At 41.8% G+C, this 14,486-nt stretch overlaps 1 protein-coding gene across 1 annotated transcript in view; it reads left to right on the top strand.

Annotated features, from left to right (window-relative positions):
- Positions 1-14,486, top strand: part of CCDC91 (coiled-coil domain containing 91) — a 148,855-nt gene that overhangs the window by 21,051 nt on the left and 113,318 nt on the right. Inside the window, exons 5-7 of the mRNA XM_081191051.1 lie at positions 7,742-7,911; positions 9,753-9,947; positions 10,457-10,561. Of these exons, the coding sequence (XP_081047177.1) occupies positions 7,742-7,911; positions 9,753-9,947; positions 10,457-10,561 (470 nt within the window). The remainder of the gene's footprint in view (positions 1-7,741; positions 7,912-9,752; positions 9,948-10,456; positions 10,562-14,486) is intronic.

Raw genomic sequence — 14,486 nt, forward strand, 5'->3', positions numbered from 1 at the left:
GTTGTCAGAGCTGCCCTAGGTCCCAGCTCACAAAGGACCAACGCCACTTCGTTGTTATATACAAAAGTCTTTATTGAAGTTCAGTTTGTCTTTCACATCCGCGCGTGCAGCTCTACGTCTGAAACTCTAGACCGCCGAAGCTCCGTCTGAATCTCCTCCCCCCGTACACCAGTTTAAGACTCTAGCCCTGCTCCACCTTTTCCGCTGCTCTTTCCGCCTCTGGCTCCGCCTGTCAGCTGGGGTCTCGCCCTTCCTAGACTCTTCTGACGCTGAATCCCCTGATTCTTCTCCTTGCCTCCGGCGGGCTTTAGGACCTGGTTCCCAATCTGCTGTCCCGCGCGCCTGTACATTTGAACTTGGCGCGCGCGCCCAGCCGGCAACCTTCCTCCTGACCGTTACACTGCTCCTGTCACTGCTTCCCCCTTCGGTGGGGCTAGCTGGACCCGACCTCCCTTCCGTTCCCTCACTCTCCGATGGAGGCGTGGTCAGCCCTGACTCATCTTCTCTCCCTGCTGGAGGAGACGCTGGCCCTGCCCCATGGGACTCTTCCCCCCCACTACGCTCTGGTGGGGAAGCTGGTCCTGATTTCCAGCTGCTGCTTTGGGAGTCCCCGCTGGCCCCTCGTTTCTGGTGTGTCCCCCCTGGCACCCCCCTTGCCCTGACCATGGGCGCCTCCTTCTGGGAATCTTCTGATTCGCTGGAGAAGCTCATGGAATCTCTCGGGTCACTGTCGTATTCCCCTACGCTGCCCTCAGATTCTTCCCCTTCGCTTTCCATTTCCTCTCTCCCCTGTACCTCTGCTCCTGAGCCCCTGACACATGTCTTTGATTAGTAATTCATTTCCACACAGTTCTTAATCATCCCGCTTATAATCGGTAATTGCAACGGTTCTTCTTGGGGGGAGAGTTGTTGGGTAATCACATAAGGTAAAAGAAAAGAAAAGTCCCCCCCAATTCCGTCCCATTCCGACATACCGACCCTTTGATGTATCTTCTTTTTATGTTTTCCTGTTAAATCCAACCTATTGCTCCACTTCACAGAGGTCACTTCAGTTAGCAGTCTTAACTCCTGTTCTTCGCTCGAAAAATGTGCATTTGCTTCTCTCTAATTGTTTATTTTAAGCTCCTGCAACCAGGCCGCACGATCAGAGACAGCGTCCGGGAGAGCCGTCTCATACGAGGGCTGTGTGCCTAGTGCCCTCACCCCCTTCTTTCGAATCCGGGGGTGATTTATGGCAACCGCAGGCAAGGCAGTGTTCCCCATTCCCTTGGGGTAACAAGGGAGGCTGCATACTCCCACGTTGTTTAGTCGTTTAGTCGTGTCCGACTCTTCGTGACCCCATAGACCAGAGCACGCCAGGCACTCCTGTCTTCCACTGCCTCCCGCAGTTTGGTCAGACTCATGTTTGTAGCTTTGAGAACACTGTCAAACCATCTCGTCCTCTGTCGTCCCCTTTGCCTTGTGCCCTCAATCTCCCATATCAGCCTCTTAATTACCTCATGTGACCCGGAGAGATGGTATTGTCGGCTATCTTCCAATGCGCCCCTAGTGCCCCCCCTGTCATAAATATTTTTGAATGGGTCTGGTGCTATTGTGAAAGTCTAATGTCAAACATAATGTATTCTGTAGCTTAATGCTTCTGAAGTTGATAGTCTTTCCTTTTAAATGGATAGAACTTTAAGGAATGGGTTTTTTTAATGCAAACATATACCTACTTGACTTACTCTTTTTAGTTGTTACTCATAACCTACAAGAAGAGGCAGTGTTAGCATTTGTACAGGTTTTATGCTGATTTGTCATATTTGATACCTTAAGAATCTTTTGCTTTTACTATTGGCAGGATTTATGTAATTGGATGTGGAATTCATTCTAGTATTTCCACTATATATTTCTAATTAACAACACTATATTTTCTGGTCCCAGCAGTAGTATAAAGCTTTTATTTTATTTTATTTTATTTTATTTTATTTATTGTATTTCTGTGCCACTTTTCATTCAAAACAGCTTACAAACAATAAATTACAATAGCATAATAAAACAGAAAATAAACATCACAATTACAACATAAGTCATATGATTAACAAATCAGTATAAAACAATAGTTACAAAATAGCAACTAAAAGCTAAATAAGCTAAGCTAACGCCTGTTGTTAAGCTTGCTCAGCCAGAAGCTGTCTTGGCTGGGGTCCTTGAGCAGTGGGCCATGGGGGAGACGGTGGGGCTGTTGGCCCTATTGCCAGTGGCAAGGTGAATGTTGGCCCCAGGTAGCCTGCCCAGGTTCTGTTGATGACGAACTTACCCACATCACTCATTAATCAGGAGGTCCATTCCCACTTGGGGAAGTCCAAGCATGAAGCCTCCGCTTCTGACAGATCCCTGCCCTTCTCCTGCTTGCTCGCAAGTGGAGTGGAGCGCAGAGCCTCCACTCCCCAGCTGAGAGATCCCTGCCTCCATTCCTGCTTGCTTGCAAGTAGGAGCGGGATTGGGCAGCTCAGCTGAGGAGCTCCTGGCTGCCTTCAGGTGGTACAGGGGCTCTGATGAGGAGGTGGGGGCTCCTTTAAACTTCTTCCTTGAGGGGAGTGCAGCTGCAAACTCCTCAACGGAAAGTGTTACAGAGCCTGCACCTCCCCAGCTGAGTGGCCCGGGTCCAGCTCCTGTTCCCGTGCAAGCAGCAATAGATTGGGGCTCTCTAAACTGGGAAGCGGGAGCTTCGCACTGCCTAGCGGAGCAGCCCAATCCGACTCCTGCTTGCCTGCAAGCAGGAGCAAGCTGGGGCGGCGGCAGCGGCGATATCCCTTGCCTGCTCGCTTGCCGCCCCAGCCCAGCCTTCCCTCGCTCAGCGCCAGGGCTGCATTCAAAATTAAAACTGAAACTTTCCAGAAAACCACAAAGCCAACAAACTTGCAACTCACGAAAAAGCAGCAACACAACAAATTGAAAAAGCAAACCAACCCCAAATGAAACAAAATCGCAAGAAAACATGAAACAACACTTACTCTAACCCAATCCTAAAATTAACCCTAACCCTAACCCAGAAATGGTCTGGTTAGATAGTAAAATTCATGTTAAATTGCTTTTTTAGGGGTTGTTTTTAAAAGTCTGGAATAGATTAATCTGTTTTGCATTACTTTCTATGGGAAAGTGTGCCTTGGTTTTTGATAGCTTTGGTTTTGGAACAGACTTCCGGAACTGATTAAGTTTGAGAACCAAGGTACCACTGTACATCTTCGTTGTCTCTCTTCATGAAGTATTCTAAGCCAAGATAAAACAAGCCAGTCTCAATTTATTGTGTCTGCTGTGAACTGCACATTTAGGCTTCCTCGTGTGAAAGCCACTGCTTTTTAAAAAGGTTATAACTTTTCGTACAATATCCTTGCACTGACAAAGATTGCAAAAAGACAGTCTTTTCTTTGTTTCAGAAAGCATTTTGCTGTATCTATATAAGTGAATTTACTTGTGAATAGGAGCAACAATCATTCTCCCACTTTAAGTATTTTAAAATCTAAATATGCACACAGGACTTTGTATTTCAGGCCTAGCTCAACACATTCCTCCTCTTAAAACTGTCGTCTTATTTGTCTACCTAAGGAGGCCAGTTTATTATAACAGTGATCAATGTTTACAATGCTGAACTCGCAGCTTGGTTCTTTATAGGTTTGTAATCTGTATCAAGGATCTTTTGATATTCCTTACGATGTTTCCAACTTATTGGATGATGTTTCCAATAATAATAATAATAATAATAATAATAATAATAATAATAATAATAATAATAATAATAATAATAATAATAATTTATTATTTATACCCTGCCCATCTGGCTGAGTTTCCCCAACCACTCTGGGTGGCTTCCAATCAAGTGTTAAAAACAATACAGTATTAAATATTAATTATTATCTTAATATCTATGCTATAAGCAGTGGTGTAGGATGATCCCCCCCAAAAAATTTCCACAAGTTTTCTCACTGATCCGTGTGGGAGGCACGTTCACAACCCGTAGCGTTGCGTCTGCGCACGCGCGGGTCGCACTTTGGCACTTCTGTGCATGTGCAAACGCCGAAACACGGAAGTAACCCGTTCCGGTACTTCCAGGTTCAGTGCAGTACGCAACCCGAAAATGCATAACCTGAAGCGTCTGTAACCCAAGGTACCACTGCATTGGTTAAGTGTGCCAGTTTCTAAGGTTTTAGCTTTGTTTACCTGCTCAATTAGATCACACTCTAGGGCATCTGAAAATTTGTCTGTGTACATTACCTAATCGGAAACTCCGTAATGCAGCCAATCCCTGTGTAGCTTGCTGTAAATTCTAGCCAGCTGATTGGTGCTTACTGAAAGCTTTGCTTGCCAAGGAACACTTGGAAGTGCACTTTAAGGCTTCAGCTTGCTCCTTTGTAGCCTTTACTGCAAATGACTTTTTGGATTATCTTTGGGAAGTACGGAAACCAGATGGACAAATGCAGGTCTTTCCATGTTGAGCATCAGCATACTCCATGGTTTCCTGTGCCTCATTTGTGGTGTTGCTTCCTGTCACCTTAACAGCATTCTAACCCCCTTGATCCCTTTTCACTCCCTCCATTCTCATGTCATTCCAGTAGTGGCTGTAAAATATCAAACAGTCTTTGGAATACAGTTCAGAAACAGTACATCTGTGCATATTACCATTAAGAAATAGGTTTCCACTGGTGCAGGCTTTGTGGTTTTTGGCATGCAGTGTCTTGCTTGTGCATAATGAGAACCTAAGAGACTAAGACACACCTGTGTCTATTATCCAAATCTTGCAACAGATGGGGAGGAGATTCATGCATGTGCTTTGGGGTGCTTTTTGGGTCTGGGAAAAAGCAGCTCAACCATACATTGTGATGAAAAATGTGGGAGGCCAGGTTTCTCTCCATTTCATATATGTGTGTAGTAATGAGATAGTCTTTAGAGTTAATCTAAAAATGAAACATGTGATACTTGAAACTGGTGTTATCAGGGCACAGGTCAAAATCTAATATAGTCATAAGTTGTGTGCAGAGTGGAAGCTTGCTTGATTTGTAGAGCCCTGATATCCCTGCTGGTACTTAGACTACAGCTGTCACCCATTTAAAATTTAAACAAGACTTTTAGCAGACTTTAAATCTGCATAAACTATGCTTCTGAAGAGGAAAAAGAGGTAAACTGTGCAGATCTATTGCGTTAATGGGGAAAGAATTAGATATATAATTCTGTGACCATACAAAAGCAGATATAACAAACGCACAAGCATAGGAGGAGGTAGGCGTGAGGAACTGGAGGAGTAGATGTGTATCTCACATATTAGCAGAATGGGGTGGGACCCCACCATGACAGGATTTTCTTACGTGGAGGCCAGTAGCAGTGTTTGCTCTTCAGTTAACATGAATAGATTTTAGTATCTTGAGTTAGAGCTCCCAAGGGAAATCTTTTTGCAATGTTGGCTTGGTGGTATTGCATTGTCCAAAGCTACGCATAAGACTTGTGAAATCAAAGGGGCTGGACTGGAAGACCATTGGAGTCTCTTCCAACTCTGCAATTCTATGCTCACCATCATTGAGGTGATCCATGCAACTATTTTGGCAGCTTTCTCATGATGCTACCAGTCTCCTTGCCTTGAAAAGGAAACCACACCGAAGCCACCCGTCTGGAAACAGCACTGAGTTTTGTCCCATTACATGTGGCCCTTAGTTGAGATTACTGCGTTGCAGGGGGTTGGACCCTTGGGATCCCTTCCACCCCTAGACTTCTGCGATTCTGTGTATCTTTGCTAGGTCTGTTTTCTTGTAGTCTAATGAATTGACTGTGCTTTCAGCAATGTCTAGACATGTCAACATAGACATTGGGTAGCTCTGCTTAGCATCCATCTTTCAGGCCAACAGTGTCCTTAACTTTTCTCCAGACAGCGGTTCTTTGGTAGCCCTCTCAAAGCTGGCACTTTCCAAGGAAGGATTAGAGAGCTGCTGACATGTCAGCCCCTGGAAGGGAAACGAATGAAACAAATGATAAAATAATTTACATCTTTTATTATTCATTTTATTACCTCTTCATAAACAGCATTTTCTTGAGATCTAAGCCTAAGGGCAGAGGATCTTAATGGTGTGCTAGCAAGAAGGTTGCTATCTCCTGGCATCTTTCTTAATACATTCCTCAGTGGGGCAGAGGCTTTAATCCTTGCCAGCGTGGAAATGCTGGAGCCTGCAGCAAAGGATTATACAGTCAAGTACTTGAGCTATCTAAGCGATTATTTCACTCCCTTTCCAGATCGAGTAACCCAGGAAAATATTAATGCCTGTCTTGGCAATTTGGCATCTTTTAGAGATGCAGGGCACTTGGGGGCTGGTGTAGACAAGCAGTTCCTCTGCAAATGACTTCAACTGATCGCTCACACGCAATGGTATGAGTATTGCAGGCATTTTCTAGCCTTCTCATTTTTGAAAGTGCTCTTGGAGGTGTCCTTCATTTGCTTACCATTGAAAGAAATATGTGGACACAAAACCATTCTACATCTCAGGGACCCATGTATGCATAAAAATCAACCACAGTGTACATCAACCTAATGACATCTAGAATGTGAACAAATGAATTTGGCTTTGCATATTGCCAAATCAGTGTTCATAGTCAGTGTTCATCATAATGCCAAGGAAAATTCAGAACATCCAACATTAATATTACTTTGTCAGTGTGCATATTATAAAACCATTAAAAGGCAGGTATTCTCTGGTTGAGAGTCCTTGCTCTTTATGTAATTCATCATCCAATGCTGAACTGGAGCTGTTCCTATTGACCAAAACAGTGTCCATAATTTTTGATACGTATACATTTGTCTTTGATCTCTAGTGACTGGTGAATAGCAGCTGTTTATCTTTAATCCACATTATCTGTCTCATATTGAGCCCAGCATATTGTCAGGCTTTGGAGAAATGGCTCCCTCCCCCGCTTTGGCTGTGCATTAGCAGAACAAAGCAATTAGAGTCCCTTACCAGTTTAAGAGTGTTTAATGATCAGAGCAAAGGAACAATGCAGCCATTCTCAGAATAAAGGTGCTCCCAATTAAGCTTCCTTCCTACTCCCCCCCCCCCAAGTTATCTTCGTCACTTCCCCCTTCTTGCAACCACTGAACCTTCTGCAAATCAACCTTATCAGCTCTCCTTGCCCTTGGAGATATAGGCAGGACACTTTCTAGCGAAGGGGAGTCAGTTATCTCTCTTCCTGTTCTGCTTCTCCTAGCTGTTCCCCACTCACTCTGCCCAGCTGTTGTTTTCCAAACTATGTCCCTCTGCAAACCAATTCTCTAAATCTATATACTTCTCCATTGTTAATGGGCAGCTTCAGAATTCTGGTCAGGAGCAGGAAGAGGGGGAGGTTCCAACCATTCCTCATCAGAGCTGTAATCCTCAGTCTGATCTCTGACACATATAGTATGACAAATGTGATTTTATGAATGAAAAGCAGCATTTGAAATTCACTGTGTAGTTTCTACCTGGTATCATGTTATTTTGTCTTGGCAAAATAGTCAAATTTGAAAATGTTTTTTAAGTGTAAAAAGGGGGGGGGGGAATCATGATAATACATGTGCGAAGTAATCTAGCCTTAATTTTTCTCCACATCATTACCTATTTTTCCATTGGTAACTTGTAAAATTCCTTTCTTTAATTACCAAGTTCCTATTTTTGTCATCTCTGTTAGATGTTGAATTTCAGAAATAAGTGTATATTGAGCTTGCTTTTTCATGTTTCCTATGTAGCACCTGAAATCCATGTACCTCCAACACTTTCTGCTGAGGTTCTTCAGGAGTTGTCTTCCACTAATGCCAGCTTTTTCTCTTGTGATCCATTAATTCCTTCAGGTGATGATATGGTGACAGATGGTCAGCCATCAACCAGCACTTTAAATTTAGCTGATCTTAAAGAACAGGTAAAACGTACCTATTTTTATCCTTTATGCACAAAATTGATATTAATCCACATTTAACTCAATGGGACTTAATTGTAAGTAGAAACATATAAGATTGCCCTGTAAATCATTTTGTTATGTGCATAATATTGCCAGGAGTAGAGTGGAGAGCTGAATTTTTGTAGGTAAAACATGCATTTTTACAACTAAAATCTTGGCTGCAGTCCACCTGACCAAAATCTCTTTAGCCTATTGAACAGATACATGAACTGCTGGCCTGTGAACTGGCTCTGGTTCTGGCTCTTCAATCAACTTTATTTGTCCTGTCCATGCAAAATTGGTGTTATATTAGGTACTTTCCAGTACCATGAGACATCACCAGCTAAACATTGCAACTCACCAATATATCACGATACCTGAAATAAGGATGGAGCTATGTCAAGGCACTGGCTGACTTCATGGTTTTTCTTGCATTGTGATTTTTGCCTGCGCCAGCTCTTTAATTTGCTGCCGCCTGCATGAGGCCAGGGAAAGCTGAGCCGGCAGAGTTAACAGGAGTTGCAGGAATCAAGAGAAGTATTTCCTGGCTTTACAGATTTCCTCACATTATGATTTTCCATAGCACACACAGACAAACACACACATACACACATAATGATTTGTGATATATTGGCAGGTCAAAAATTATGAAACTTATATAATGATACAGACTTCAGACCGGTTTTGGATGATATATCAGCCAACCCTACTTTCCGGTCAATCCCATACCTGAGGATCTGAGGGGCAATTGAAATCTCTGCTAAAAGGGGGGATTGTTTTAGGAGTTTCAATGTAAACCTCTTCCTGGGCTGAGAGCCACAATGACGAAAAATGCCCCTACTTCTCTGCTGATACAGTGAGGGGGGAAGTATTTGACCCCCTGCTAAATTTGTCCATTTGCCTTCTGACGAAGAAATGACCTACCATTTTAATGGTAGGTTTATTGTAGCTGTGAGACACAGAATAACAACAGGAAAACATCGGGTTGACTGAGGAGTGTGCGGCCTTGGCTCTCTTTAATGTCTCTGCATAGGTATTCACTGTGTGTGTGTGTGTGTATGCATGCATGTTCAAAAGTGTCATGGTGGCTAGTAATGCCCACTGCTGGCAGACAGCCCTCAGAGGGGTTGTTGTGAAACCCTTTGGTCAAAAAAGATTGGTCACAAGTGCTAACCTCTTTCAATTTCAGAGCTGCAGCACCCTATTGCAACCATAGAGCCCATTTGAAATCAGTGCTACAACTGCACCATCATGTCTTTAATTAAGTACTGTTGCTTTTGATAGTTTGTAGTCACAGGTCACATTAGGTGGGTTGGAGCCAAAATTTTGTCTCTCTCTTTGATCTGTAGCAATGTGCCCTGTGCATTTTGAAATGGAAGCTATGATACTGACCAGCTTGAGAAGAATATTGCATTTTCTTTTTGTCATTGTATTTTTTCTTATAGTTATGTAATCCATTAGAATAATTAAAAGAAACCCAGTGGTATTTTTGGCACTTTCCCCCTTCAGCAGCAGACTTCCTGTGCCGTGCTGATTTTGAGACTCTTCTCAGTTTCAAAAATGTCTTGCTACAGGGACTGCATTGGGTAAGTTCTGCTGTTTGGGAAACCAAGGTCCAAAGTCACCTTGGACACACACAATTAGTGACATGCTTCATTGGCTCATTGCGAAAATCCCTCTTATTCAGACAAGCCTGGAACTATATATATTTTCATATACCTTTATTATCTGCATCTCAGGAAGGTATTGCTATGGAAATGGTTTCTCATTGTAATTTTTATCTCTTGCCATTTCTATGCATTTTTGTATCTTCAATGAAATAGGTTCCATTATCAGTTGATCCTTCTTTGAATGTACCAGTTTCCTGTCTGAGTGTAACTGAAGATGTCGAAACAGCAAGTGAAAATGATAGGAAACTAGAATTGGATGAAGCAAATAAAGAAACACTTCAGCAAACACTTTCAAGTCTAGAAGTTAAACTTAAAGCTGCTGATGAAGAAAAATGTAGAATAAAAAAGGTATAACTAAAACTCCTCAGTGTCATCCTTTGAAATCTATGGGTAATTTCATTATGGTTGTAGCTGGCAACATCACCTATAGTTAGACTTGTCTAACACTTTCCAGTCCAAGATCCTGTCCTCAGTTGCTGTTTGCTTTGCCCAAATCTAACCATTTTGGTTTCCTTTCCATGCTGGGTGTCTGACTCAGTTTGACTTATTTGGAAAGTTTCAGGAAAGAAGGTCAAGATCCTTCGGAGAACAAGGTGGAAAAAAGTTATTTTGCTGATAGTCTAGGAATATGTTGTAGGGGCTCTCTCTTTCTATATATATACACCTTTCTGGTGAATATCATATTAATACTGTTAATTCTGCTGAGCTTAAAAAACCCTTAAATTCAGTGGCTTATCAATTCCTCTCTTTGCCCAAAAGTTGACTAATATTTAATTGTTTAATATTTTTTGTGGAAAGTCTGGCTTAGAATTTAAAAATAGGTTCAGTACTTCATGTTAATCTTAAATCTTTTTTAGGAGTTAGAAGATTTGTTGGAAAAATACAGAATTCTGGAAACAGATTTCCTGAAACACAAGGAGGATAAATTGATTTCACATGAAGATCAGTACAACAAGCTTCAGGTAACTTGTTTTTCTCTCACCACTTCCCTAAGGCTAAATATGTGGTCCAATACACATCTTTTCCAATGACTTGCATGGTTGCCTGAAAGTTTGGAAAACATTTTTTTTCTTTCAGAACAGGACTTTAAAAAAGTAGAAGCTCTCTTGCCACTGAATTTTATAACATAAAGCCATGGGTCCCCTCTTCCCAAGGTTAACCCTCCCCCCAAAAACCAAAACCAAAAAATGCATCCCATCAGCTGTTTGGCATTTTCATAGGCAAACATTAAATTTCTATCAGTTTTTCAGTGCTTTGGAGAACTTGTAACAATGACTTCAAAATTTTAATCTTTTTCTTTTCTCTGGAAGTATCACATGGTATTTCCCTTTGACGGTGTTTGTCTGGAATGAACGTATAATTATTTTGCCAATGGCTGCTCCCCATTATTTGGTGGTAACAAATTCAAAGGAAGCCCAGAGAGGTTGTTTGGTATCTGTGTGTTACATGCAACTAAATCATTCCTCGAGTATGCCCACAGAATTTTATGGATGAATTGGTTAAGTCCATTGATTTCAGTGGGATTACTTTGAGTATGACTTAGATGGGCACATGACTCAAATTCATGTTTTCACATTTGCTCCATACTAGGCATAATTTGCCCATAAAGGTTGAGTACATAATGTCTTCATTCAGTAAATAAATTGAAAATATTCTTTGTGTGGAAGTGATGTCATGGGTGTCTGAGATCCACTTGTTACCAGCTTTGACACCTGTTGCCCTGTGTAAAAAAAGGTAAAGGTAAATGATCCCATAAAGTAATGCTATAAAGTCATTTTTTTGGAGTGGCCTCTGCAGCATTTGTTTGGGGGAATGTTTAATGACTCACAATCAGCCCATGGAGCGGTAGGCTGTTTGTGAGTGCTCCAGCATGGTGGCCAAGACAACAAGGCAGAGCTGGCGATGGAGGAAACCAAGAGAAGTGAAGGTTGCCTTTCATTGTATCTATCTATTATTTCAACCAAATACCTCTCTAAATAGGCACAGGTTATTTAGGCTAAAAGTAATTAAGTTTTATTAAAGCTGAAGCTGTGGGAAACCCCAAAAATTTCATGTACAAAAAAGTTACAAGCCAGTCTATTTATAAGTCAGTTTATTTTTCAGTCCAAGATTATTAAATGCTATTTGCCATTTAGCAATCAGAGATCTAGGAATAGGGATAGGTAAAACTTGAAACAAGAACAACTTTTATGTAGATAGGCCTATGTAACTGTTAACATTTTTTGATCAGCCAATCATTTTAATGATAACCTCTGTCTGTTTCTATTGTTGTACACCACAGTGTTATATTGTATGTATTGGTGGCATATGAATACTTTTATAAGTAACTTAATTTACGCAATTCCATCATTTTTAGGAATTCAGTTCTTCCGTCAAAATACAGGTTGGATTTAGCTCATCCCTATTAATCTTATTGTTAACCAGGCTATAATTTAAGGTAAATCATTTAAGTTCCCAGGTAAATAAACACCTATATATTGAAGTGAAAGGGAAATCTTAATTCCAGTTAAATGACATGTCACAAGTTGTATGTTGGAGTCAAATTTAAGAAATAAGGATTTAGATTTATTATAATTTATCCTGTAGGCAGCCAAAATACTAAAGTCTTGGAGGTTAACCATAGCTTTTGGGAGGGAGGTTAACAGATTATATGACAAAACTGCCATATCACCTGCAAATCAACATAGGAGATGGGTCTTGGTTGTCATTTACAGCCCCTTATATATGCATCTGTGTGAAGAAACAAAGTGATGGCTGATCTTCCATTCTGGTCATCTTGGGCCCATCTGGGATTAGCACCACCTGGTTCTTGAGGCAGGAACTCTAGTTACTTCACAGGATCTTTTTCTGGTGGTGTTCCTGGAAGTGGCAGATTCAGTCTTATCTGAATCAGGGTGGGTTGAGGGCAGGTTTTATGAGCAAAATTGGTTTTCAGATGAAAAATGAGAGAGAAATTGCTGAGGTGAGGTCTAAGCAGTACTTGAACCAACTTGTGTTTCCCCTTTTGCTCTTCAAATCAGACTTCTTCCTTAACCTGCACGTTAACAGGGCAGACCTGCTTCCATCACACCTAGTTTGGTCATCGATCAGCCCATGTATTCAGCTCCACCCTTAGTTGAAAACCATGAATTTTTGAAATCAAACTTTAAAATGTAGAACAATGTTGTTTCATTTAGTGCACATGAATATGAACAGCATGGAAATATATCTTGGAGGTAGGTACATTCTGTGGCTAAGAGTATTAGAAAATGTATGTTTTCTTTTAAAAGTAATATGACTTACATCGTGTTAAATATCATCTTCTAACAAAATATTTAGGTTGGTTTTAGGTGCAGACATAGAGGAGACAGAACACTAATAATGAAAAATGGGTGTTTAAAAAGTTACCTATTATACCTGCCACTAAATTTATAGATGAAATTCCAGGAACTTTTGCAGGTCATAGAAGAGCTTGAAAATAGGGTGCATTGAGGAAAGTAGCAGGGAAAGGGTACTTTCTTAGTTTCTAGCCTTGTTTTTGCTAGTTGATTAAACACATTTATGCATATGCCCACTTCTGTTCAGTTTTTCTGCCTGGACATTTCAATTTATTTTTGGCATGTCTTTGTGCTTTTGAATTCCTTTCCTTGTTTTATTCAGTGACATTTCCCCCCCAAACCTCCCAGAGCCACAAACTCAACTTATACAGCAAACTGTGTATTGAACAAAGTAGATTAATGAAGAAGCACATAGAAAAGAATAGATAAATATAGCACTACCTAATGCTAGAATGTATCTGGAATGACTTTAAATCCTAAAGGCCACAATAACTGGCAGAAAATTTACTTTTTCCAATTTGTACACTTTCTAATACTGCCTGGGCTCCTTTCAATCCCAGCTGTATCCAGCAATGAGGGTGTCAAGCCTAATGCTAAGCATACATTGCTTTTCCTCCTCTTTTAGGTTTCATTTAAATATAAAGGTTTCCTACTAAATATAAAAAACCCCCAGAATTATGTTAGGACAAGAGCAATGATTTGATCAATGTGATCCATTATGAAAATGCTCACAAAATTCCTGCCTTTAAAATGGTCAGTTTGTATATTCCATAGTATTTGAAGGTCTTCATCTTGGAGTATTACTTTTGCTATGTAGAAACTTCTTTTAGGAACATGAAGATAACTTTAGCTCACTTCAGGTGATTTTCTAAACTAGGGGTAACCAATGTGGTGCCCTCCAGGTGTTTGGGAAGTGAAAAGAAGCTTTTGCTCCCCTCTTCTCAAATGTGTACGGCAGTGATTTTCAATCAGTGTGCCATGGCACCCTGGAGTGCCACAAATAATGGCCAGGGGTGCTATGGGCAACACTGGCCTATGTCCCTTTTTCCTTCCCTTCCTCCTCTGATGTCCTCTCGCATCTCTGCCTCCCAAAGGCTTGCACAACTGTTTGTTGCAGCAGCCTTGGCTACAAGCGCCGCAGAGGAATGGTGCTGGTTGCCAAGAGCTGAGGCGGCCTCAGAGTAAGCAGGCAGGCAGGCAAGGGAGCCCAGCCAGCCAGTCCATGAGCCCTTGTGTTGGGAATGGACAGACAAGTCCCATGCCCCTGTGGGTCCGTGTGAGGAAGCACCTCTCTTTGGGGCAGGAGGGGCAGCTCAGAGACAAGGCGGCAGCAGCGGCTGCCCAGAGGACACCCAAGGAGAGGGGAGAGGAGGCTGAGGTAACGCTCCACAAGGGAGGGTGCCTGAAAAAGGATGAGAGGCTGCTCGCTCTGCAGGCAGGAGGTGACATAACTGGGCTCCTGAGCCCCACAGGGCTACTGCAGAAAGAAGGTGGTTGGTTAAGGGAGCCGTGGACTCTAAAAGGTTGAAAACCTCTAGTGTAAGGATAGAAGAGAGGGAGCATGTGAATC

Source organism: Podarcis bocagei (assembly GCF_964188305.1).
Source record: "Podarcis bocagei genome assembly, chromosome: 4".
NCBI lineage: Eukaryota > Metazoa > Chordata > Lepidosauria > Squamata > Lacertidae > Podarcis > Podarcis bocagei.